At 47.5% G+C, this 26,548-nt stretch overlaps 1 protein-coding gene and 1 long non-coding RNA gene across 6 annotated transcripts in view; one reads left to right on the plus strand and one right to left on the minus strand.

The window, feature by feature from the left end:
- LOC134927820 (uncharacterized) overlaps window positions 1–26,548 on the plus strand; it is a 49,739-nt gene that overhangs the window by 11,771 nt on the left and 11,420 nt on the right. The window contains exons 3-4 of the long non-coding RNA XR_010177740.1: window positions 18,464–18,623; window positions 19,996–20,139. This is a non-coding gene — a long non-coding RNA (uncharacterized LOC134927820). The remainder of the gene's footprint in view (window positions 1–18,463; window positions 18,624–19,995; window positions 20,140–26,548) is intronic.
- PIGM (phosphatidylinositol glycan anchor biosynthesis class M) overlaps window positions 1–26,548 on the minus strand; it is a 78,873-nt gene that overhangs the window by 1,448 nt on the left and 50,877 nt on the right. For 3 of the 5 annotated variants that reach the window (XM_063922798.1, XM_063922796.1, XM_063922797.1), the window contains 2 exons: window positions 20,027–20,285; window positions 15,097–15,198 (listed from right to left, as the gene is read on the minus strand). In XM_063922798.1, coding sequence (XP_063778868.1) covers window positions 15,097–15,198; window positions 20,027–20,285 — 361 coding nt within the window. Of the gene's footprint in view, window positions 1–1,801; window positions 3,826–15,096; window positions 15,199–20,026; window positions 20,286–26,548 lie in introns of those variants that run through there. The other 2 variants (XM_063922799.1, XM_063922800.1) reach the window with 1 other exon arrangement.

Here is a 26,548-nt window from a genome sequence, read left to right on the forward strand (position 1 = left end):
GGCCTCCAACGGTGAGTATCCGCCCCGAACAGCCTCTCCGCTGTCAATCTTCTTTCCGTCCAGCACTGCGTCTTTTCTTCACGCTAGGCACAAAACGGTGCGCGTGCGCAATGCGAACGGGTCAGAATGACCCTCTGTATATGTATATATATAATATATATATATATATATATATATATATAGTAAATCCGTGGAGCCAGCATTCAAAACTGGTATAAGGTAGTATTCAGTGGTCAATAATATAACACGTGTCGAGGGGGTAGAAGGCAGGTGGGTAGCTATGTCCTCCATGGTGCTAGCCACACCCCATAGCAAAGACCACACCCCCATATCAGCCAACAGCCCCCCACCATGCTGGTCACACTCCTTGCGGCGGCGCACAATAGGCCTTTTATAAATTTCAGCTCCAGGCCCATCATGACCTTAATCTAGCACTGTGTGGGAGGACAGGCGTCTCGGAGGGTACAGGACGCCGGCCCTCCCACACGGATCCCGTATCACCCACCCTCATAACCATCATTAATCAACGGAAGACAACTACCACCAGTATCATCCTACCGGATTCCAAACCTGACATTGTAACTTTGAAATTTCCTTTATGAACTTGAAATGGACAAACTTGCTTTATTCTGTTTTTTCTTTTGCCATTTTTTCTTTTTACTTTGTTTGCTGCTTACTACACTATATAAATTTGTGTTACTGTGTAAACTTTTGATGTTTTATTGCACCCATATAAATTCTTCCTGTCATGCACATAACTATTGTGTATATATCTATAGAACACCGACCATAAGGCAAGTCACATAGATACAAGTCTGAGCGCTGCATAACCAATCACCCTTGTATATTGACACAGTCTCGTTTTTCTTATGCAAAGTGAACTTTTCTGTGTGCAGGGTGCTAAATTCTATGCTTTCTTTCACGAAAATATCCCGTTTTGCTAGATTTTATTAATATCAGCATATTCCTCGTATTATACAATTTGATTATGTTCACTATAAATAAAGTTCCCTACTGTATTTTCCAGTGTACTACCTGTTCCATGCTCACAATACAATGTGCATACAATCATATACGGGTGTGTATTCGCTGTTTTAGGTGTCATGCCCACAATGTAGCCCAATGCCACATTTGCTTTTGTGTCCTTTGCTTATCCTGTGTCAGAGCACATTATTAATAATACAATGCTAAAGCACTATTATACACAATGGGGGTAATTCCAAGTTGATCGCAGCAGGAAATTTTTTAGCAGTTGGGCAAAACTATGTGCACTGCAGGGGGGGTAGATATAACATATGCAGAGAGAGTTAGATTTGGGTGGGTCATTTTGTTTCTGTGCAGGATAAATACTGGCTGCTTTATTTTTACACTGCAATTTAGATTGCAGATTGAACTCACCACACCCAAATCTAACTCTCTCTGCACATGTTATATCTGCCCCCCCTGCAGTGCACATGGTTTTGCCCAACTGCTTACAAAGTTCCTGCTGCGATCAACTCAGAATTACCCCCAATATACTGTAGGTTGGTTTTTCGCCATGATCCTAGCCACTACTGTAAAATTTACACTCCTGGCTCCACATTACTCGTATAAGTCAGTCTGTACCTCACAATGTATATTACATTAGTGTGATCACTGTTTTTGTGTAGGCTACATTCTCTTATGTATGTAATTGCTCATTTTAAAAACAGCCGTTAAAAACAGCGACAGAAGTCAGGTACTCTGGATCATCTCAAAGTACTTTGGCATTATAGCGCTAATACCCTTATAGCTTCAGAAACATACATGCCCATTTACTGGCTTTTTGGGTTATTCCTTTATTACCTGAAGCGAATTCTTACATACAAAGCCACATTTATCCTATAATATGACATTCCAGTGGAGCAGTACAATTGGCGTACTTAGTAGTAATGAGTTCCATTTCCAGTAATGGCTGATTTGTCCCCATACATACCAGGAAGGTAATCATTGGATATCAATGTCAAATTACTTTTATAGCCTGTGTTACACTGCATTAGGTTTGATAACTTACAGGGTATATGACGTAGGGCAATAACCACATTTGTTGGGGTGCATTTTGCCTACAGCTCATTATTCAGATGCAGCCACATCCACCTTAAGTTGTGTACTTTGGGGGTCATTCCGAGTTGATCGTTCGCTAGCAGTTTTAGCAGCTGTGCAAACGCTTTGCCTCCACCCACCGGGGAGTGTATTTTCGCTTTGCAGAAGTGCGAACGCTTGTGCAGCAGAGCGCCTGCAAAATCTTTTTGTGCAAAACAAGACCAGCCCTGTAGATACTCTTCGTGTGCGTTGATTCTAACGACGGTGGGACGGCTTTTGACGTCACACACCCGCCCAGCCACGCCTGCGTTTTCCCTGACACGCCTGCGTTTTTCTAAGCACTCCCTAAAAACAGTCGGTTGCCACCCAGAAACGCCCACTTCATGTCAATCTTCCTGTGTTGTGCCGTGCGACTGAAAGCTTTGCTAGGACCTGTGCAAAACCACAAAGGACTTTGTACCCGTACGTCGCGCGTGCGCACTGCGGTGCATATGCATGCGCAAAAATGCCGATTTTTAGCCTGATTGCTGCACTGCGAACAACGGTAGCTAGCGATCAACTCGGAATGACCCTCTTTGTGGGTTTCTAAAATTACTTCTTTCAGAGTTAGGTGATTGAATAACTTACTGTTGTACTGGAATGTCTTCGCTAAGATAAGTACCTCTTTATATACATTTACTATGTCTGATGTTGGTACTTCTTCCTCTTGCATCTCTATAAAGGGAATACCAGGACTCAATGTTTTTCCAGGTCTTGGTAGTCACATGCGGAGCAGTTCTGGCAGCGACGTCTCAGCAGCAGTGTTCCAATGAATATTCTACCCTCTATCCCTACCCCTAGTACCTAAACCTCAACACACCTCCCACAGCATAGCCTTAACCTCTCCCAACAGCCTAACCCTATTAGTGGCGATGACTTTTCAGTTGTCGATGTACTGTACCTAATCAAGGGAAGCTGAAAAGGTAGCAGACACATTCTTGGTTCACAGCCTGTACTGACTGTTAACATAAGACCATGGGGGAGATGTATTAAGCAGTGAAAACAGTGAGCCAGTGGAATAGTTTCACATGGCAACCAATCAGCTGCTCTGTATAATTTGATATTATGCAAATTATAAATGTTACCTCAATGCTGATTGGTTGTCATGAGCAACTTCTCCACTGGCTCACTTCTCCACTCTATTCACTGCTTAGTACATCTTCCCCTAGGTCTAGCATTTATATTCTCCTGTGCTAGCCCTAGTTTACAGTTAAGCATATATAATTTTTCAACTTACTTCCACTTTAAACTGACAGTGCAAAGATGTACTAACCTCTATATAGCACACAGTTCTGTTTTACTGTGTTTTGCAAACATGTAAAAAATGTTTCTTGAGTTAAAAATAAACATCTTTATTATGTAAAAAAACAGGTTACCATTACTATACATTAACACGAGAAAGTCTGTCTCACAGTGTTAAGCAGCTCAGCTGCACAAATCACGTGCTACAGTCATATACTAATGGTCCATCCTGATTTCTCTGCTGTCATTTATGTCACTGAAGTGCATAACACACTCACTCATTAATCCCAGCTCAGGAAAACTAACCGCACCTATTGACATTTATCTTTTCTTCTTTTTCTCTCTCTGTAGTTTGTATTTTCTAATGATTTCAGCAAGAACATAACTATTTATAATCAAAAAGAACAATCCAGCCAGCCAAACTAGGAAAAATGTATTTTGTCCTTCAAATTCCAGAAAATAGGCAGGAGCTAGCCATGTGGCCTGTGGAAGATAGGAAGACAGTCTTTTAGTTTCAGCTGTACAAAGTACAAATGTGTCTTCATCAGGGCCGGCTCCAGGCATGTTCGAATAGAGCGGCCGCGCAGGGCGCCACCCTTAATGGGCGCCGCCATATTCGAACCTGGAGCCGGCCGGGTAATGCTGCACAGGGCCTTGAACTCTTGTGTGCGCTATGCGCGCTGAGCGGCGCCGGTGTCTAACGTCAGAGGTTGGCCGGCCCGCCCCGATCCCCGCCCGCCCGCACCCGGCCCCGCAGACAGCAGCATTCCTCCCCCTCCCAGCGCCGCAGGTATTTTTTTTTTTGGGGGGGGGGATTTATGGATTGCACTGTGGGGGCATGGCATTGTGTGGGGTCATATCTGCACTGTGGGGGCATGGTACTGTGTGGGGTCATATCTGGCACTGTGGGGGCATTTATCTGGCACTATGGAGGCATATATGGCACTGTGGGAGCATTTCTGTATCTGGCACTGTAGGGGCATGGCACTGTGTCGGGTCATATCTGGCACTGTGGGGGCATTTATCTGGCACTGTGGGGGCATATCTGGCACTGTGGGGGCATATATGGCACTGTGGGGGCATTTCTGTATCTGGCACTGTAGGGGCATGGCACTGTGTGGGGGCATTTATCTGGCACTGTGGGGGCATTTATCTGGCACTGTGGGGGCATATCTGGCACTGTGGGGGCATTTCTGTATCTGGCACTGTAGGGGCATGGCACTGTGTGGGGGCATTTATCTGGCACTGTGGGGGCATATATGGCACTGTGGGGGCATTTCTGTATCTGGCACTGTAGGGGCATTTATGTATCCTGAACTGTGGGGACATATCTGGCACTGTGGGGGCATTTATGTATCTGGCACTGTGGGGGCATTTATCTGGCACTGTGGGGGCATATATGTCACTGTGGGGGCATTTCTGTATCTGGCACTGTAGGGGCATGGTACTGTGTGGGGTCATATCTGGCACTGTGGGGGCATATATGGCACTGTGGGGGTATTTCTGTATCTGGCACTGTAGGGGCATGGCACTGTGTGGGGGCATTTATCTGGCACTGTGGGGGTATTTCTGTATCTGGCACTGTAGGGGCATTTATGTATCTGGAACTGTGGGGACATATCTGGCACTGTGGGGGCATTTATGTATCTGGCACTGTGGGGGCATTTATCTGGCACTGTGGGGGCATATATGTCACTGTGGGGGCATTTCTGTATCTGGCACTGTAGGGGCATGGTACTGTGTGGGGTCATATCTGGCACTGTGGGGGCATATCGGTCACTGTTTGGGCATTTCTGTATCTGGCACTGTGGGGGCATTTCTGTATCTGGCACTGTAGGGGCATTTATGTATCTGGAACTGTGGGGACATATCTGGCACTGTGTGGCCATTTATGTATCTGGCACTGCTGGGGGGCATGTCGTGTAGCTGGCATGGCTGGGGAGCATATCATGTAGTGTTCCCACTAGGCGTCTGTGGCTAGGCAATGTGTCTAACGTGCTTTGCCTGGCGCAAAGTGTCTAACGTGCTCTGCCTGGTGCAAAGTGTCTAACGTGCTCTGCCTGGCGCAAAGTGTCTAACGTGCTCTGCCTGGCGCAAAGTGTGTAGGAGGTTCTACCTGGTGCAATGTGTATTAACTGCACTACTGTGTGGTGTAATGCGAATTGCCACTATTATGTGGCCACGCACCTTCCCCACGAAGCAACGCCCCTAAATTTTTGCTGCGCGCCTTCCGCGCGCACTGTCCATGCTTGACCATGTAGGTAGATGAGCACCAAGCATTACAGTATGTACATCATTTTGCCCTCCTAACTTAAAAATGTGCCCTCCCTGTGATCAGCACCCTGCCCTAAAAAGTGAACACTATCATGTGTAGCTGGCACTGCTGGGGGGCATGTCATGTGTAGCTGGCACTGCTGGGGGGCATACTGTGTGTAGCTGGCACAGCTTCGGGGCATGTCATGTGTAGCTGGCACTGCTGGGGGGTATATCATTTCTATCTGGCACTGCACATTATGTGTATCTGGCACTATACTGGAGACATTATGTGTAAGGAACACTACTGTGGCTGTTATGTGTAAGGCTGCTAATTGTGTGCGTAGAGGGTGTGTGAAAATATATTTATTTATAGTCTAATAATACGAAGTTATGAGGCCACGCCCACTTTCCCTGGAGCGCATAGGGGTTGGGGATGGGGGGGGTGCGCTTTTACATGTTCTCGCTCAGGGTACTAGTAGGCCTGGAGCCGGCCCTGGTCTTCATACATTTAGCCTCAATATGCCACATAGCAGGAAATGCCTGATAATAGTGAGCTGACAGGTCCTGTGAAACTGTTAGGGTCGGGCGCCTTTTTTGCTGAAAATGCATCTTATTCGCATCACTATGTGAATAGGACGCACAAGCAGACTCTGCTGATTAAGATGATATGTGACATTCCTATATTCTCTTATAGGAAAACACTGCAGCAAAATATTTCCCATGCAGATACAGCCACAGCTGCACACAGAATATGGGCATGCCACATCATTTTAATCAGCAAAAACTTCATGTGTATCTTATTTGCATTGTTTTGCGAATAAGATGCATTTTAATGCAAAAGTCATACAAAAAGATGTTTGGAGCTACCAAGTCATGCCACAGCATGGTGTGGCTAGAAGGGCTGTTTAATGTACAGGGAGGCTAGATGTATGTGGAAACATCTGTACGCAGCAGTACACGTAAAGGGGAACAAGAACAGCAACTTCGATACAATATGAAAGGATTTCCTGGAACTGCTCAAAATAAGTCCAGTTTGTTGTGAGCTATTGTAGTTTTGAAAATAAATATATGATCAGGTAATCTTTAATATGTTATGTAAAACTGAACAGACTGCATTGTAGCACTGGAACCCTGAGGTACCTCGGGGCACTTGCAGGGGTGTCCTGGGTTGATTCTTGTGGACCATTTCAGTGTAATAGGCAAAACCAGTGCTTCCAATCATAAAATATGTGGACAAACAAAAACAAATCCTGTCCCTCACCACATAACTGAATCTAAGGATGACGTATACAGATGTGTCCTCATACAGTACATCTACCCTCAATACACCATGCACCACGAGATGCCTGGCATGAGTGAGTGGCAGTTTTTTTGCAAATAATGCAATGCAAATAACACGCACAAGCAGACTCTGCTGATTAAAATGATATGCAGCATGCCTATATTCTGTGTGCAACGCGGCTGTATCTGCATACGAAATCTATTATCTATTCCAGGAAAGCGATGTAATACACATTTGTGGGGAAAAAATGCACAAAAAGAAGCCAGGCGTTAATAAACACGCTCATGACAAGAATGGCTACTTAACGTGACTGCAGCAAGAGTGTAAGAGGACACATCTGTAAGCAGAATTTATTTAATTTAATATTTTTTTGTGAATTTCTCCAGAACAAACTTTTGGGGTGCAGTGAAAAAAATAGGATTTTAATATCTCCCGGTAAATCCTTTTCTCCTAGTCCGTAGAGGATGCTGGGGACTCCAAAAGGACCATGGGGTATAGACGGGATCCGCAGGAGACATGGGCACACTAAAAAGACTTTGACTGGGTGTGAACTGGCTCCTCCCTCTATGCCCCTCCTCCAGACCTCCGTTATAGGAACTGTGCCCTGGGGAGACGGACATTTCGAGGAAAGGATTTTTGTTAAACTAATGGTGAGATACATACCAGCTCACACCACAAACACACCGTACAACTGGATCAGCAGGAATACCAGATAACAGTATGAACTAACAACAGCAACAAGCTGAACATAACTGATACACAACCTTCGTGTAACCGAAAACAACAAGTATCAATACAACTGCAAGTAACAGTCCGCACTGGGATGGGCGCCCAGCATCTTCTACGGACTAGGAGAAAAGGATTTACTGGTAGGTATTAAAATCCTATTTTCTCTTATGTCCTAGAGGATGCTGGGGACTTCAAAAGGACCATGGGGTCTATACCAAAGCTCCAGACTGGGCGGGAGAGTGCGGACGACTCTACAGCACCGATTGCGCAAACATAAGGTCCTCATCAGCCAGGGTATCAAACTTGTAGAACTTAGCAAAAGTGTTTGAACCCGACCACGTAGCTGCTCGGCAAAGTTGAAGTGCTGAGACCCCTCGGGCAGCCGCCCAAGATGAGCCCACCATCCTGGTAGAATGGGCCTTTACTGACTTTGGCAACGGCAATCCAGCTGTAGAATGAGCGTGCTGAATCGTATTACAAATCCAGCGTGCAATATTCTGCTTGGAAGCAGGATTTCCAATCTTGTTGGAAGCATACAGGACAAACAGAGCCTCCGTTTTCCTAACAAGAGCCGTTCTGGCGACATAAATTTTCAAAGCTCTCACGACATCAAGAGATCTTGGCACCGTCACGGCATCCGTAGCCACAGGCACCACAATAGGTTGATTAATGTGAAACGAAGACACCACCTTCGGCAGAAATTGTTGACGAGGCCTCAATTCCACTCTATCCACATGAAAAATCAAATATGGGCTCTTGTGAGACAAAGCCGCTAATTCTGACACACATCTGGCAGACGCCAAAGCCAAAAGCATGACCACTTTCCAAGTGAGAAACTTTAACTCAACCTTTCGCAAAGGTTCAAACCAGTGAGACATAATAAACTGTAACACCACTTCAAGATCCCACGGTGCCACGGGTGGCACAAATGGAGGATGGATATGCAGCACTCCCTTCACGAAAGTCTGAACCTTTGAAAGAAAATAGATAAAGCCGAAATCTGCACTTTGATGGAACCCAATTTCAGGCCTGCATCCACGCCTGCCCGCAAAAAATGGAGGAAACGACCCAAGTGAAATTTCTCCGCAGGAGCTGTTTTGGTTTCACACCACGACACATATTTTCTCCAAATACGGTGATAATGTTTTGCCGTGACCTCCTTTCTAGCCTTAAGGAGAGTGGGGATGACTTCCCGGGAATACCTTTACGAGCTAGGATTTGGCGTTCAACCTCCACGCCGTCAAACGTAGCTGCGGTAAGTCCGGAAACACGCATGGCCCCTGCAGTAACAGGTCCTCTCTTAGAGGAAGCGGCCAAGGATCTTCTATGAGCAATTCCTTAAGGTCCGGATACCAGGCCCTCCGTGGCCAATCTGGAACGACGAGTATTGCTTGAACCCTTGTTCGTCTTATGATCCTCAGCACTTTTGGAATGAGAGGAAGAGGAGGGAACACATATACCGACTGAAACACCCACGGAGTTACCAGGGCGTCCACTGCACTGGCTTGGGGGTCTCTTGACCTGAAACAATACCTCGGAAGCGTCTTGTTGAGGCGAGACGCCATCATGTCTATTTGAGGGGTTCCCCAACACCTTGTTACTTCTGCAAACACCTCTGGATGAAGGGCCCACTCTCCTGGATGGAGATCGTGTCTGCTGAGAAAGTCTGCTTCCCAGTTGTCCACGCCCGGAAGGAAAACTGCTGATAGAGCGCTCACGTGCTGTTCCACCCAGCGGAGAACTCTTGTGGCCTCCGCCATTGCCGCTCTGCTCTTTGTTCCGCCCTGGCAGTTTACGTACGCCACCGCTGTTATGTTGTCCGACTGGATCAGGACAGGTAGACCTTGAAGAAGGTTCTTCGCTTGCAGAAGGCCGTTGTAAATGGCTCTTTACTCCAGAACATTTATGTGGAGACAAGAATCCTGGCTTGACCATTTTCCCTGAAAACTTCTTCCTTGTGTGAGTGCACCCCAGCCTTGGAGACTTGCATCCGTGGTTAGCAGGACCCGATCCTGGATTCCGAATCTGCGTCCCTCTAGAAGGTGAGAACTTTGCAGCCACCACAGGAGAGAAATTCTGGTCCTGGAAGATAGACATATTTTCCGGTGCATGTGCAGGTGAGACCCGGACCATTTGTTCAGCAGATCCCACTGAAACACCCGGGCATGAAACCTGCCAAGCGGAATGGCTTCGTAAGCCGCAACCATCTTTCCTAGCACTCGAGTGCATTGATGAATCAACACTCTTGCCGGTTTCAGAATCTCCTTGACCATGGTCTGGATTTCCAGAGCTTTTTCCGCCGGAAGAAACACTCTCCGCTGTTCCGTGTCTAGGATCATGCCCAAGAAGGACAGCCGAGTTGTCGGAATCAACTGAGACTTTGGCAAATTGAGAATCCAACCATGATGTTGCAGAACCATCAGGGAGAGTTCCACGCTTCTTAGCAACTGCTATTTTGATCTCGCCTTTATCAGGAGATCGTCCAAGTACGGAATAATTGTGACACCCTGCTTGCGTAGGAGTACCATCATTTCCGCCATCACCTTGGTGAAGACCCTCTGGGCCGTGGAAAGTACAAACGGCAACGTGTGAAATTGGTAATGACAATCCTTAGGAAGGTTTGATGAGGAGGATATACCGGGACATGTAAGTATGCATCCTTTATGTCGACTGACGCCATAAAATCCCCCCCTTCTAAGCTGGAAATCACAGCACAAAGAGATTCCATCTTGAAAGTTTTCAAGTATGGATTGAGGGATTTTAGGTTCAGAATCGGTCTGACCGAGCCGTCCGGCTTCGGCACGACAAAGAGGCTCGAATAGAACCCTTCCCCCCGTTGGGGACGGGGGAACCGGGCCAATGACCCTCTGTTGACACAGCTTTAGTATCGCAGCGTTTACTACTTCTCTTTCTGGAAGAGAAACTGGCAAGGCCGATTTGAAAAAGCGGCGGGGGGGGAAAGGGGGGGGGGGGGGCGGGCATCTCCTGAAACTCCAGTTTGTACCCTTGGGACACTATGTCTAAGACCCAAGGATCCAGGGCCGATTGAAACCAGACCTGACTGAAGATTCAGAGATGGCCCCCCACCGGCACGGACTCCCGTAGGGAAGCCCCAGCGCCATGCGGTGGACTTGGCAGAGGCGGGGGAGGACTTTTGGTCCTGGGCGCCAGACACAGCAGGCAACCTTTTTCCCCTTCCTCTACCCTTTGAAGCGAGGAAGGACGAACCCCTTCCTTTTTTGTATTTATTAGGCCGAAAGGACTGCATCTGGGGCGCCTTTCTCTGTTGTGCGGGAACATAAGGAAGAAAAGATGACTTACCCGCAGTAGCGGTAGACACCAGGTCAGCAAGGTCATCACCAAATAAGACACTACCTTTAAAAGGGAGAGCTTCCATAGCTTTCTTGGAGTCGGCATCTGCATTCCATTGATGAATCCACAGCGCCCTCCTGGCCGAGACCGCCATGGCATTGGCCCTAGATCCCAAGAGGCCAATATCCTTCGCCGCATGCTTTAGGTAATCTGCAGCGTCCTTGATATAACCAAGAGTCAAAAGAATGTTATCCTTATCAAGGGTATCCATATCAGAAGCTAAATTATCAGCCCACTTAGCAATAGCACTACTCACCCATGCCGACGCCACGGCAGGCCTGAGTAGTGCACCAGTAGTAACAAAAATGGCCTTCAACGTCGTCTCCTGCTTGCGATCCGCCGGATCCTTGAGGGCAGCCGTGTCAGGAGACGGAAGCGCTACCTTTTTAGACAGTCGGGACAGAGCCTTGTCCACGTTGGGTGACGACTCCCATTTCTCCCTGTCGTCAGAGGGGAAAGGATATGCCATAAAAATTCTCTTGGGAATCTGCCACCTTTTGTCAGGCGACTCCCAAGCCTTTTCACAAAGAGCGTTCAGTTCATGAGAGGGGGGAAACTTCACCTCAGGCTTTTTCCCTTTAAATAAACAAACAAACAAACCCTTGTATCTGGAACCGGAGGTTCCTCAGAAATATGTAAAACATCTTTAATAGCCACAATCATGTACTGAATACTCTTAACCACTTTCGGATGTAAACTGGCCTCATTGAAGTCGACACTGGAATCAGAGTCTGTGTCGGTATCTGTCATCTGGGTAAATTAACGTTTTTATGACCCTGAGGGGGTCTGTACCTGAGACAAAGCATCCTCCATGGATTTTCTCCATGTTTGAGTCTGAGAATCAGATTTATCCAGCCTCTTAGACAATAATGCCACATTTGCATTCAATGTACTCAACATATTTACCCAATCAGCAGTTGGCTGTGCCGACAGAGTCATTCCCAAATCTTTCTCCGCGCCCCCAGTAACTTCCTCCGGGGAGGAACACTCAGCCTCAGACATGTCGACACGCAGTACCGACACAGCCACACTCACACCGGCCAAATAGGGGACAGACCCACAGGGAAGCCTGTAGAGAGAACACAGAGGGAGTATGCCATCTCACACCCCAGCACCCATATACTACTAAAGAAATAATATATGATGGCTGCGCTGTAATTTACACATATATAGCATCAAATTGCATGTGCCCCCCCCCCCCCCCCGTTTTGCTCCACAGATACTTGTAAGGAGAGTGGAGGTCCGGGCCAGCGTCTCTGCAGCGGTCTGTGAAGAGATAAAATGGCACTGGTAAGCTGTGCGGCTAAGCCCCGCCCCTTCCCGGCGCGCTGTAGTCCCGCTTAAATTTTAAATTTTTTTATACTGGCGGGGGTATCGTACACGGTGCCCAGGCACCGAATATGCCTCTTTTGCCAGTGAAAAAGCCCCTCAGTAACTTGCTGCCCAGGGCGCTCCCCCCCAGCGCCCTGCACCCTGTAAGTGCCGTTGGTGTGTGGGAGCATGGAGCGCAGCGCAACCCCTGCGCTGTACCTCCGTTACTGAAGTCTTCTGCCGTCTGAAGTCTTCTGTACTTCTAATACTCACCCGGCTTCTTACTTCTGGCTTCTGTGAGGGGGGTGACGGCGCGGCTCCGGGAACAAGCAGCTAGGCGCACCAAGTGATCGAACCCTCTGGAGCTAATGGTGTTCAGTAGCCTAAGAAGCAGAGCCCTTAACTAAGAAGAAGTAGGTCTGACTTCTCTCCCCTCAGTCCCACGAAGCAGGGAGCCTGTAGCCAGCAGGTCTCCCTGAAAATAAAAAAGCCTAACATAAAGTCTTTCCAGAGAAGCTCAGTAGAGCTCCCCTAGTGTGTGTCCAGTCACTCCTGGGCACAGAATCTAACTAAGGTCTGGAGGAGGGGCATAGAGGGAGGAGCCAGTTCACACCCAGTCAAAGTCTTTTTAGTGTGCCCATGTCTCCTGCGGATCCCGTCTATACCCCATGGTCCTTTTGGAGTCCCCAGCATCCTCTAGGACGTAAGAGAAATTCTGATACTTTAGGGTGCCGTGACTCAAAAGAGTTTGGGAACCACTGTACTATAGCACTGGAGTACTAATGAGCCAATGCAGTTGTCCCATGCTAATGTGTACGGAATACATACAATATGCTGGCAGATGGGTTGCCGTCGGTCATATGACGGGTACAGGAGACATCCCTACTGTAAGAGATGTACAGAAGGGATGAGCGTTAGGTTGGGGTATACATGTGTAGGTTAGCGTCACAGCACTAACAGGGCTAAGCAGCAGCATAGGTCTACTGACACCCTGCACACAAATGCCTTCTACCTCAGTGTCCATGCATAATGTCACTGTCCAATAGGGAGGCCAATCCCATGCCGTTTTTTCAAATCCGGGGATTTCTGGGATACCCCAAATTGAGTTGTCAATGTTCCACCTGCCCATCCCCACCCCACCATAAATTACCATCCTCTATTCAAGTGGGTGGGAGGGTGGGTCCACTTACGGAAGAGTGCGCTGCGCAGTGTGACCTCTGACATCATGTCACGTTGCACAATGCGTACAGCTGGGGGCAGGGGGAGCTGGGAGGAAGGAGCCAGGCAGCGTCAGAGCCTGCTGAAGAGGCTCAACAGTGCTCGGCATTGAAAATAAAAGGGATCTGGCTAATCACGAAAATTACCAGGATTGGAAGCTACAATACCGGGACTTAATCCCAGCCAATTTTAGGCCTAAATCCTGGGATCCTGATCTCTGCATTAGCCACCATACTGTCCAATGTTGGACTCCGTGTCTGTGAGTTAAAAGAAAATCATACTACGAATGCAGACTTTTGGTGGGATGTAATGGAGTCCGAGTTCGCCTGATGTGTGGGATGCCGGACAATTTTTTAAATGAGTCATTTTCAAGGCATAACCATGCCTTGTAAAAGACTGTCCGTTTAGAAAAAAAACATCCGAGTTCAGCTGGCATCCTGCACGTCGGGAGATCTCGACTCCATTAAATCCCGTCCTATGTGTTTTGTTGACAGAATTAAGAGTATGTAATACACTGAATGTATTTTAATTCTATTAGGCGACATAGCCTTGTTTAAAACGGGTTGGGATCGGGTGACCGGCGGACGGGATCCCGACGGTCAGCAAACTGACGCCGAGATCCCGGACACCAGAATGCCGGCAGCGGGGCGAGTGCAACGAAGCCCCTTGCGAAGGCTTGGTGGCTCGCTATGTTCGCCACAGGTTCTGTTCCCGCTCTATGGATATCGTGGACACCCACGAGTGGGGGTAGTCCTGGGCCCCCTGCTGGCATTCTGGTGGCTGCGATCCTGGCGTCGCTATGCTGACTGCAGGGATCCCGACCGCCCCTTAAATACACATGTTGCAAAAACAAAATGTACTTTTTTGTGACATTATTGGAGACAATAATGTCAGCGCTGGCGGCTGTGTGCGCCAAAACGGATCAACACTTGAGTTGCTCTATCGGGCCCCATCTAGTGAGAGGTGAGGAGCAGCGTTAGTTTTATATATTATAGGATTATTGAGACAACTGGCTTTGTTAATGTGTTCCCACTGACTTTTCATATCGACATTTCTATTGCTCCGTCCTGTAAGATTATACAGGTTGAGTATCCCATATCCAAATATTCCGAAATACGGAATATTCCGAAATACGGACTTTTTTGAGTGAGAGTGAGATAGTGAAACCTTTGTTTTTTGATGGCTCAATGTACAGAAACTTTGTTTAATACACAAAGTTATTAAAAATATTGTATTAAATGACCCCCAGGCTGTGTGTATAAGGTGTATATGAAACATAAATGAATTGTGTGAATGTACACTTGCTTTGTTTAATGCACAAAGTTATAAAAAATATTGTCTAAAATTACCTTCAGGCTGTGTATATAAGGTGTATATGTAACATAAAAGCATTCTGTGCTTATATTTAGGTCCCATCACCATGATATCTCCTTATGGTATGCAATTATTCCAAAATACGGAAAAATCCGATATCCAAAATACCTCTGGTCCCAAGCATTTTGGATAAGGGATACTCAACCTGTATAACAAAATACTGATGCATGAGATTTTTACAGATTGAAAACTGTATGTAATAATCGTGTTACCTGTCCACAAAACCACAAAATAAGCAAAAATGTCCCCCGTTGCCAAGACATCTGTAGACGAGGCATAACTAGCGGCAGTAAGCACAGGTACCAGAGGAAATACTACAAATAAATAAAATAAGAATAGAGAAAACAGATTTATGAATTTTGTTACCCAAAGTAGTATAGCAGGAAAAAAAGCAAAACAAAAACACAAACTCACTTATAAATAATTCCATTAATATTTAGAGAAACGATTTATTTAAGCATGTCATAGCACTCAAATACTGTAGTTGTACATTTTTATTTTCATTAATTAAAAGGGACGGTATTCAAAGCTGGAAAACTTCCACATGGTGTTATTCCGTGCAGAATGGGTGCAGCCCCAGTATGCATGCCAGTGGTGGCACAGCACCTGGCAGTGAGTAGAAGCAGGATTGTGCCTTTGTGCTGGGTCGCTAGGTAGGAGGACCTGCAGGCACATGACATTGGGGGTCATTCCAAGTTGAACGTTCGCTACGGATTTTCGCAGCGATTATGGCAGAACGGGGCTAATCTGCGCATGCGTGTGCACCGCAATGCGCAGGCGCGTCGTACAAGTACAAAGAGTTTTGTGGTTTTGCAAAGGTTCAAGGGACAATTCCAGTCGCACTGGCGGACGCAAGGAGATTGAACGGAAGTGGGAGTTTCTGGGTGTCAACTGACCGTTTTCTGGATGTGTTTGGAAAAACGCAGGCGTGGCCGGGCGTTTGCTGGGCGGGTATCTGACGTCAATACCGGGACCTTCATCGCACAGAATAAGTAACTACAGGGCTGGTCTTGTTCTGCACAAAATGTGTTTGTAGCCGCTCGGCTGCACAGGCGTTCGCACTCCTACAAAGCGAAAATACACTCCCCCGTGGGCGGCGACTATGCGTTTGCACGGCTACTAAATGTAGCTAGCGAGCGATCAACTTGGAATGACCCCCATAACCTCCTCCTCTGCACAATGCAGAGAGCACAGAGTCAGTTTGGTCCATTGATGGCTGGAGGAAGAAAGTATGCTGTCCCAACCTCTGCATAGGCTAGTTTTAGTGGAAAATGGAAAGGAAGTATGCTGGGTATATATGGATTATAAGCAGTATGTGAAGGAGCCTGATGGAGTATCTGGTCTCTAGGTCCACCACTATTGGTCGACATGCATTAGGTCGACAGGGTTACTAGGTCGACATGACAAAAGGTCGACATGAGTTTTTCACAATTTTATTTTCATTTTTTGAACCTTTTCATACTTTATGGTCTACGTGGACGACACCTTGCCCGAAGCAAGCGAGGGGACACAGGGGCAGATTTATTAAGCCTGGTGAAGTGATAAAGTGGAAGGTGATAAAGCACTAGCCAATCAGCTCCTAACTTCTATGTTACAGGCTGGGTTTAAAAAATGACAGATAGGAGCTGACTGGCTGGTGCGTTATCACCTTCCACTTTATCACTTCACCGGGCTTAACAAATCTGCCCCACCGTGCACTATTTGGGGTTCCCGGTCACTCTACAAAGAAAACAACACTATTTTTTCCCCAAAAACCTCATGTCGACCTTTTGTGATGTCCACCTAGAACATGTCGACCTAATGCTTGTGTCTACCTATCGGGTGGTGGAGGGGTGGTTGCAGGGGTACCGCGGGTGGGGGTGGGGCTGGTGCAGTAGTGCCATGGGTGGGAGAGGGGCGGGTGCGTGGGTGCTGCGGGTGGAGGAGGGGGTCCGGAGTCACCGCGGGTGGTGGAGGGGTGTGTGTGTGGGTGCCGCGGTTGGGGCCCAGAAGTACTGCGAGTGGGGGAGGGGTGGGTAATGCTTCTTCTGCTTCTCCTCCAGGAAACAGCTAAGCTGCTGTCCTCCTTTTGGCAGTGGCTCTCCCGGAGACTCGCACAGCAGCCCGGCAGCCAGTCACTATTGTTAGCGCCGGTGTCCCAACGCACCACATTACAGGGAAGAAGATGCACTCAATAAACTACAGCTCTCAGCAGGCCTTAGCGCCGGAATGCATTGGCGCGAAGGGTTGCTGGGAGGTGTAGTTTATTTAGTGCATCTACTTCCCAGTAATGCGGCGCCTTGGGACACCAGCGCTAACAATAGTGACTGGCTTGCAGAACTGACTGACTTGCTGAATCAATGTTAAAGGTGAAAGTGCGGTGTCAGTGACACTGCACACCCACTGCACTGCACAGCACTGTCACCTTTTATATTGATTCAGTGTCCAGATATTGCCCTCCACGATATCACCCACTCTATCCGTTACATTAGCCATCTCGGGGCTTCCAGGCCGGCAGCCCAGGTGCTGTGTTGCAGAGTCAGGGCCTCTGGGGATCTGGGCGCGGCTGTGGGGGGAGGCACTTCTGTGACATCACACGCAGGGGAGGCTCCGAGGCTCAGAGAGTATGCCGTGCAGGGAGGGCTATGAAAGCCTTCCACTGTGCCGCCTTCATACACATCTATTCCGGTGGCCGCAGCAGCTTTTGTTCCACCTGCGCCGCGGCTAGGGAGTGGGGACTGTTGATGCCGGAGGGTGCAGGCGTACTGGCAGCAGGACATAGGAGGCTGCAGTAAAAGGATTTTTTCCCCCCTATACAGTGCAGAGACTTGCTGCAGATGCAGTGGCATACCCTCCAACTGTACCTTTTTGGCATGTACAGTACCTTTTTTTGATGGTCTATATGGATTTTTGGCTCTCCAAACTTCCATTGAAAGTATAGGAAAAGGAGTGTGGCCATGCCACGGTACCTGCAGCCACACCCCCTTTTTGAATTTGTACTGATTTTTATGTGTAAATTGTTGGAGGGTATGTTGCTGCAGATGCAGTGGGCCTATTTTGGGGTATGGGCCTGGAGCTGCATCAGCCCCATTGTTAATCGTGCTCTGGGAACACACAGCAGCCAAAGGGCAGAGCCTCCCATTGGATGTAACCTGTGTGGAAGGGCGTTTCTCGTCCAATCAGCTGTGGACTGGGTGTGATAGACCTGCTGCTAACCCAATGAGAGCTCCTAGCCACGCTCAGCGTTATCCACACAGTCACAGAGTGACAGATCTGGGCTATTATATAGGAGATTGTGAACAAAAATAATTAAGCAAAATATTTAAAAATGATAGATGTAGAAAAGTGTCAGAAGTGTAGAGATAGCATTTTAAAAATAGGCCCATTCTGTAATAGGCCTATTCTGTACATGGCCCATTCTGTACATGGCTCAGTGATTATATTTATTACTAGTGTTTGCGCATGGCTTTGCTCGCGTGGATGTCTGTTACTGCTCAGCAGAATTCATTTTACAAAGACAGTAGTGCCATATAATATTGTGATGTATATTTTAAATCGTAGACATTGATCACAAAATTTCTTTGTAAACAATATTTGCAGTTTTTCCTTCCGGGAGTAACACAAAAAGATGCTTGGGGCTACTAACTCATGAGCAAGCCACTAAAAGCTACCAATGGGAGAAGCAGCTGGTTCTGAGATCTGTGCCCCTGAGAATTTGCCTGTGACTTGTTGATCATCATAGCGAAGCAGATGTTTACAGGTACGGCAGGTGCTTGAATTAAAAAGGAAAATGATTGGGGATAAGGACTATATGTGGTACAAACAAAGTTTCACCTGCGTCACATCCCGTTAGAATCTCTGCCTCAATTAAGTTCTTCTGCAGAACAGTCACTTGCAGTTCCATTGTATAACTTGGGCAGAGTCAAGTTCCACAGAAGCATGATCGGAACACTAACTTTCAGTGTGCCGAGAGTATTTCCTTTATTGCTCCTCTCCCTGATGTTACATCAAGATCATACAACTCAATTTCTTTCTAGGTCTCTAAGCTATACAATAGTGAAAATGCAATCCAAATTTGTCCATCAGTTGTGTGATGCCGGAATGAATAGACAGACAAAATGCCAAAAGATGCATTCATGCATTTCTGTGTCTCCATAGTTCATACAGTCCCTAGAAGTATATTTCTCAACCCTTACAGTTTATATATATATATATATATATATATATATATAGATTACGCCGTATTTTACGTACTAGCTCCAGCCTGTATTTTTATATATTGTGCATTGTTGCGTATGCTTTAAATAAAAATATCTTAAACATTTTGTGTGTATAAATCAATGACTCATACTTTGGATTAAATACACTTTATGTTGTATTTAATAAAGGATTTAATTACTTTAGGATAATCCGTGACACACTGTGAGTTACAATCTTGCTACACTGAGGGGCCCACTTATCGATATATATTTGCGGCTTATTCCCCCAAAACATCCTCCGATATCTGCTGTGATTCCTCTATTCCCAGCAGAAGCTGTAACCCTCATAGGTTTCTATGGGGATGTGATGCTGTCAGATTGACAAAGTTACGGAATGTGAAGCATTCTTGTTCTTGGCCCCCACAGCTAAGGCCATCTATAGATGGTGTTAGCCTGTTGTAGCCTATGGGCTACAGATTGTAGAAGTAAACAGCAAAGGGATAGGGAACCCTCCCCAGCAATGGCCATGGTGCATGCGTAGTTAATTGGGCAGCGCATGTGCAGGTGTTGCGACTGAAGTTAAAACATTGCAAGGACTAATCTTGCACCCAGATCACAATGCTAATGCAATTATTGATAAATGGGCCTGTTTCTTAATTATTTATTATCACATGGCACATGTGTTTATATAAAAGTCCACTCAGAGTCACTGTATTGGTCAGCTTAAGTACCATTATAATCACTAAGCTGCACTTTATCTTTGTGAGTGGAGAGGTCATAGTATAACACAGCACTCTTTAAACTCTTCAGCCGCTGCTGTGTCTCAATTAGTGCAGTTTCTCATAGCTATATTGAAAACTCATTAAAATCATTACAGTCCAGATTATAGTAGCCAAATCACTGTCTCATTCACATGGTTTCTGATCTATACAGTTACATTGTTTGGAGGAAAAATAACGGTTACCTGGGATGTGCACACTTTGTTGAAGCTGACAAAGATGGCAGTGTGGAGGAAGCAGCAGAAGGCCAGGTCTTGATAGTATGCTGCAGATACAACTGTTAGCAGCAATATCTGAGGTAAAAAGACCACAAGCCCCAGGCTAAAGCTCCAGTTACTCTCTGCGGTCAGGTACAGCATGTAGAAATATGGGGAGAAATTGTGCCGAATATCTCTCCTTATCAAGTGATATAGGTATGTGTGTTCAAGAAATTCCCAACCATAACTGAAGGGAAAAAAAAATACAGGAACATTACTAAGATAATTAGACAGTATAAAAACCGATTAACAAAAAATTACTAATATACAGTCAAAATCCTAAAATGCAGAAATATAACGAGTTTTATTGTAAGAACTTACCTTTGTTAAAACTCTTTCTGCGAGGTACACTGGGCTCCACAAGTCTGGACAATGGGGTGTAGAGTAGGATCTTGATCCGAGGCACCAACAGACTCAAAGCTTTGACTGTTCCCAGAATGCACAGCGCCGCCTCCTATATCACCCCGCCTTCCAGCACAGGAGCTCAGTTTTAGTTAACCAGCCCAATGCAGTAGCAGGAAAAGAGACGACAACGGTTAGTAGCCACATACACCACACTCTCACGACAAGAGAAGTGTCAGTGGCTAATGCCATATCAACCCAAAGAAGCTAAGTGCGTCAGGGTGGGCGCCTTGTGGAGTCCAGTGTACCTCGCAGAAAGAGTTTTAACAAAGGTAAGTTTTTACCATAAAACTCGTTTTCTGCTGCGGGGTACACTGGGCTCCACAAGTCTGGACAATGGGGATGTCCTAAAGCAGTTCCTTATGGGAGGGGACGCACTGTAGCGGGCACAAGAACCCGGCGTCCAAAGGAAGCATCCTGGGAAGCGGCAGTATCGAAGGCATAAAACCTTATGAACGTGTTCCCGGAGGACCACGTAGCCGCCTTGCACAATTGATCAAGGGTCGCACCACGTTGGGCCGCCCAAGAAGGTCCAACAGACCGAGTAGAATGGGCCGTAATGTGAGCAGGAGCTGACAGACCAGCCTTCACATAAGTATGTGCAATCACCATTCTAATCCATCTGGCCAGCGTCTGCTTGTGAGCAGGCCAGCCACGTTTGTGAAATCCAAACAAAACAAAGAGAGAATCAGATTTCCTAATAGAAGCAGTTCTCTTCACATAGATAAGGAGAGCCCGTACCACATCCAAAGACCGCTCTTTGGGAGACAAATCAGGAGAGACAAAGGCTGGAACCACAATCTCCTGATTAAGGTGGAATGAAGAAACCACCTTAGGTAAATATCCGAGACGAGTCCTAAGAACCACCCGGTCACGGTGAAAAATCAGATATGGGGAACTACAAGACAAGGCACCCAGATCCGACATTCTTCTAGCAGAGGCAATAGCCAGCAAGAACACCACCTTAAGGGAAAGCCACTTAAGGTCAGCTGAACCAAGAGGTTCAAATGGAGGCTCCTGCAACGCCTCCAAAACCACCGACAAGTCCCAAGGAGCCACAGGCGGGACATAGGTAGGTTGGATACGCAACACACCCTGAGTGAAAGTATGAACATCAGGTAAATTCGCAATTTTTCTCTGAAACCACACCGACAAGGCAGAAATATGAACCTGTAGGGAAGCCAGACGCAGGCCTAAATCTAGGCCCTGCTGCAGAAAAGCCAAAAGTTTGGCTGTACTAAACTTGGAAGCGTCATAATTGTTAGATGCCCACCAAACAAAGTATGAATGCCAGACCCTATGGTAAATCCGAGCAGAAGCCGGTTTCCGTGCCCGCAACATAGTTTTAATGACCTCTTCAGAAAAACCCTTAGCCCTCAAGACGGAAGCTTCAAGAGCCATGCCGTCAAAGATAGCAGGGCAAGGTCCTGGTAGACACAAGGGCCCTGAACGAGGAGGTCTGGGCGTTGTGGAAGTAGAAGTGGACGCTCTGACGATAGGCCTTGCAGGTCTGAGAACCAGTGCCGTCTGAGCCACGCCGGAGCTATGAGAAGCAGATTTCCTTTTTCTTGCTTGAACTTCCGAATTACCCTGGGCAGGAGTGACACCGGAGGGAACACGTACGGCAGCCAAAACCTCCACGGCACCGCCAGCGCATCCATGAATGCTGCTTGAGGATCCCTTGTCCTTGCTCCGAAGACCGGAACCTTGTGATTGTGTCGAGACGCCATCAGATCCACATCTGGAAGACCCCACCTTTCCACGAGGAGTTAAAACACTTCTGGATGGAGGCCCCACTTGCCGGCATGCACGTCCTGACAACTGAGAAAGTCCGCTTCCCAATTCAGGACTCCCGGAATGAATATTGCCGATATTGCCGGTAGATGGCGTTCTGCCCACTGTAGAATCCGTGAGGCTTCCTTCAATGCCAAACGGCTTCGAGTGCCGCCTTGATGATTTATGTAAGCCACTGTGGTGGCGTTGTCCGACTGTACTTGAACAGGACGGTTTTGAATTAAATGCTGGGCCAGGATCAACGCATTGAAAACCGCCCGCAACTCCAGAATGTTGATCGAGAGGAGAGATTCCTCCTTGGTCCACCGACCCTGTAAGGAGTGCTGCTCCAGCACCGCGCCCCAACCTCTTAGACTGGCATCTGTCGTCAACAGGACCCAGTTGGATATCCAGAAGGGACGGCCCATGCACAATTGTTGGTCCTGGAGCCACCAGAGCAGCGACAGAGGGACCTCCGGAGTCAATGAGATCATTTGAGACCTGATCCGGTGAGGCAGGCCGTCCCACTTGGCTAGAATCAGCTTCTGGAGGGGGCGAGAATGGAATTGAGCATACTCCTCCATGTCAAATGCTGACATCATGAGGCCCAGCACCGCCGAATGTATCGACACTTGAGGATGAGAAAGGAAGCAACGAATCCTGTCCTGAAGCTTCAGGACTTTCTCCTGAGACAAGAACAACCTCTGGTTGCACCATGCTCTGAGCAGGGACCAGGGAGGATTTCTTCCAGTTGATAAGCCACCCGTGGGCTTGTAGAAACCGGACCGTCATATCCAGATGACACAGGAGAAGATCTGGGGAAATTGCCAGGATTAACAAGTCGTTCAGATACGGCAGTATCCTGAACTCTTGACGGCAGAGTACCACCGTCATCACCGCCATGACTTTGGTGAAGACTCGCGGAGCCGTAGTTAAACCAAAAGGTAACGCCTGAAACTGGTAATGGATGTTGCCAATACCAAACCTCAGGTATTGTTGATGTGACACTGCTATAGGAATATGCAGGTAAGCATCCTGTATGTCCAAGGAGACCATGTAGTCCCCAGGTTCCAAGGCCAGAACTATAGAGCGAAGGGTTTCCATACGGAACTTGGAAATCTTCACAAACCTGTTCAATGCCTTGAGGTTGAGAATGGTCCGGGAGGACCCATTCGGTTTCGGGACTAGAAACAGCAGAGAATAGTACCCCCGGCCCCTCTGAGCAAGAGGCACCTGTACTACGACTCCTGTATCCAGGAGGGTCTGTACCACCGAGTGTACAGTTTTTGCCTTTGTCCGGTCCAAAGGGACCTCTGTCTGGCAAATTCGATGAGGGGGTCGTTTTTTTAAGGCAATGGCGTAACCTCGAGTGACTACTTCCCGTACCCAGGCATCTGAAATGGTCTTCAACCATTCCTGGGTATACCCTAGAAGCCGGCCCCCCACCCTGGGGGCGTCATGGGGCAGGCTTATCGGTCTTGGCAGCTGGCTGACGGGCAGCCCAGGCTCTTTTGGGCTTCGGCTTACCAGGTTTGGAAGTGCGGGCCTGCTTATGGTACGCCTGACCTTTTGCTTTACCTGAAGGACGAAAGGACGTACCTTTAGCCTTCGACACAGAAGGAGCGGTATTAGGTAGACAGGCAGTTTTGGCAGTAGCCAAGTCAGCCACTATCTTATTTAAGTCCTCCCCAAACAGAATATCTCCCTTGAAAGGGAGTACCTCCAGGGTTTTTCTAGAGTCCAGATCCACAGACCAGGATCTCAGCCACAATATCCGGCGAGCCAGGACTGACGTAGTAGAGGCCTTGGCTGCCAGGATACCGGCATCAGAAGCCGCCTCTTTAATATATCGAGAAGCTGTGACAATATATGACAAGCATTGTCTAGCATGGTCAGAGGAGATTTCAGCTTCTAACTCCAAGGCCCATGCTTCAATAGCCTCAGAAGCCCATGAAGCTGCAATAGTAGGCCTTTGTGCAGCACCTGTGAGGGTGTAAATCGCTTTTAGACAGCCCTCCACACGTTTATCCGTAGGCTCTTTCAGAGACGTGACGGTAGTGACAGGTAGAGCTGAGGAAACCACCATCCTAGCCACATGTGAGTCCACTGGAGGAGGAGTTTCCCAATTCTTAGACAGCTCTGGCGCGAGGGGATAGCGAGCCAGCATCTTCTTTTGAGGCACAAACTTCGTACCCGGGTTTTCCCAGGGTTCCTGACGTATATCCACCAGGTGATCAGAGTGAGGTAAAACCTGTTTAACCACCTTCTGACGCTTGTACCTATCTGGTTTCTTAGGAGGCACGGATGGCTCGGGATCATCCGTAATCTGCAGAATTAACTTAATAGCCTCCAAAAGGTCAGGAACATCCACATGTGAACTACCCTCCCCATCAGCCGTATCTGAGTCAGAACCTGTGGGGTCAGTGTAAGTGCCGTTCTCATCAGACGAGGTGTCAGTGACAGCAGTGGATTGTGAGGAGACGAGCGCTCGCTTAGAGGACCTCTTGGACTTAGGCGAGCGTTGGTCAGACTCTTTAGTAGTCAAGGACTGGTTCAACTTCTTTAATTGAGCAGATAAATCGTCCGCCCACGGCGGGTTAGCTGCAGGGCCCACATACGGTTGTACCGGCATTGGGGGTCCCATAGGGGGTGTTAGTTTATGAACTAGTGTATGCAGAAGCGTGGAAAAAGCGGCCCACGGTGGGTCAGTATGTGCCTCCGTTGCCACAGTCCCACTGGGGGACCAGAGCCCACAGCTGCTATATTCTCCTCATATGTGCCTGTGGCTTCAGCAACACAAGCAGTGTGTTCCGCCCCAGAACTTTACCCTCAGAAGCAGACATGATATAATTTGCAGTATGAGGTAACACAGTACAATTATCAGCAGCACAATATCCCAAACCCAAAGCCCTGCGCAGTGTAGTCAGCACTAGCAGAGATAAAGGAGAGATATGGTGACCAAATCACAGAGAAAAAATAAGAATTTACTTACCGATAATTCTATTTCTCGGAGTCCGTAGTGGATGCTGGGGTTCCTGAAAGGACCATGGGGAATAGCGGCTCCGCAGGAGACAGGGCACAAAAAGTAAAGCTTTACGATCAGGTGGTGTGTACTGGCTCCTCCCCCTATGACCCTCCTCCAAGCCTCAGTTAGGATACTGTGCCCGGACGAGCGTACACAATAAGGAAGGATTTATGAATCCCGGGTAAGACTCATACCAGCCACACCAATCACACCGTACAACCTGTGATCTAAACCCAGTTAACAGTATGATAACAGAGGAGCCTCTGAAAGATGGCTCCCTACAACAATAACCCGATTTAGGTAACAATAACTATGTACAATTATTGCAGATAATCCGCACTTGGGATGGGCGCCCAGCATCCACTACGGACTCCGAGAAATAGAATTATCGGTAAGTAAATTCTTATTTTCTCTATCGTCCTAGTGGATGCTGGGGTTCCTGAAAGGACCATGGGGATTATACCAAAGCTCCCAAACGGGCGGGAGAGTGCGGATGACTCTGCAGCACCGAATGAGAGAACTCCAGGTCCTCCTTAGCCAGGGTATCAAATTTGTAGAATTTTACAAACGTGTTCTCCCCCGACCACGTAGCCGCTCGGCAGAGTTGTAATGCCGAGACCCCTCGGGCAGCCACCCAAGAAGAACCCACCTTCCTTGTGGAGTGGGCTTTTACCGATTTTGGCTGTGGCAGGCCTGCCACAGAATGTGCAAGCTGAATCGTACTACAAATCCAGCGAGCAATAGTCTGCTTAGACGCAGGAGCGCCCAACTTGTTGGGAGCATATAGTATAAACAGTGAGTCAGATTTCCTGACTCCAGCTGTCCTTGAAATGTATATTTTTAAAGCTCTGACAACGTCCAACAACTTGGAGTCCTCCAAGTCGCTTGTAGCCGCAGGCACTACAATAGGCTGGTTCAGATGAAATGCTGACACCACCTTAGGGAGAAAATGTGGACGAGTCCGCAGTTCTGCCCTGTCCGAATGGAAAATCAGATATGGGCTTTTGTAAGATAAAGCTGCCAGTTCTGACACTCTCCTGGCCGAAGCCAGGGCTAGTAGCATGGTCACTTTCCATGTGAGATATTTCAAATCCACATTTTTTAGTGGTTCAAACCAATGAGATTTGAGAAAGTCCAAAACAACATTGAGATCCCACGGTGCCACTGGAGGCACCACAGGGGGCTGTATATGCAGTACTCCCTTAACAAAGGTCTGGACTTCAGGAACTGAAGCCAATTCTTTCTGGAAG

Source organism: Pseudophryne corroboree, chromosome 5 (assembly GCF_028390025.1).
Source record: "Pseudophryne corroboree isolate aPseCor3 chromosome 5, aPseCor3.hap2, whole genome shotgun sequence".
Lineage (NCBI taxonomy): Eukaryota > Metazoa > Chordata > Amphibia > Anura > Myobatrachidae > Pseudophryne > Pseudophryne corroboree.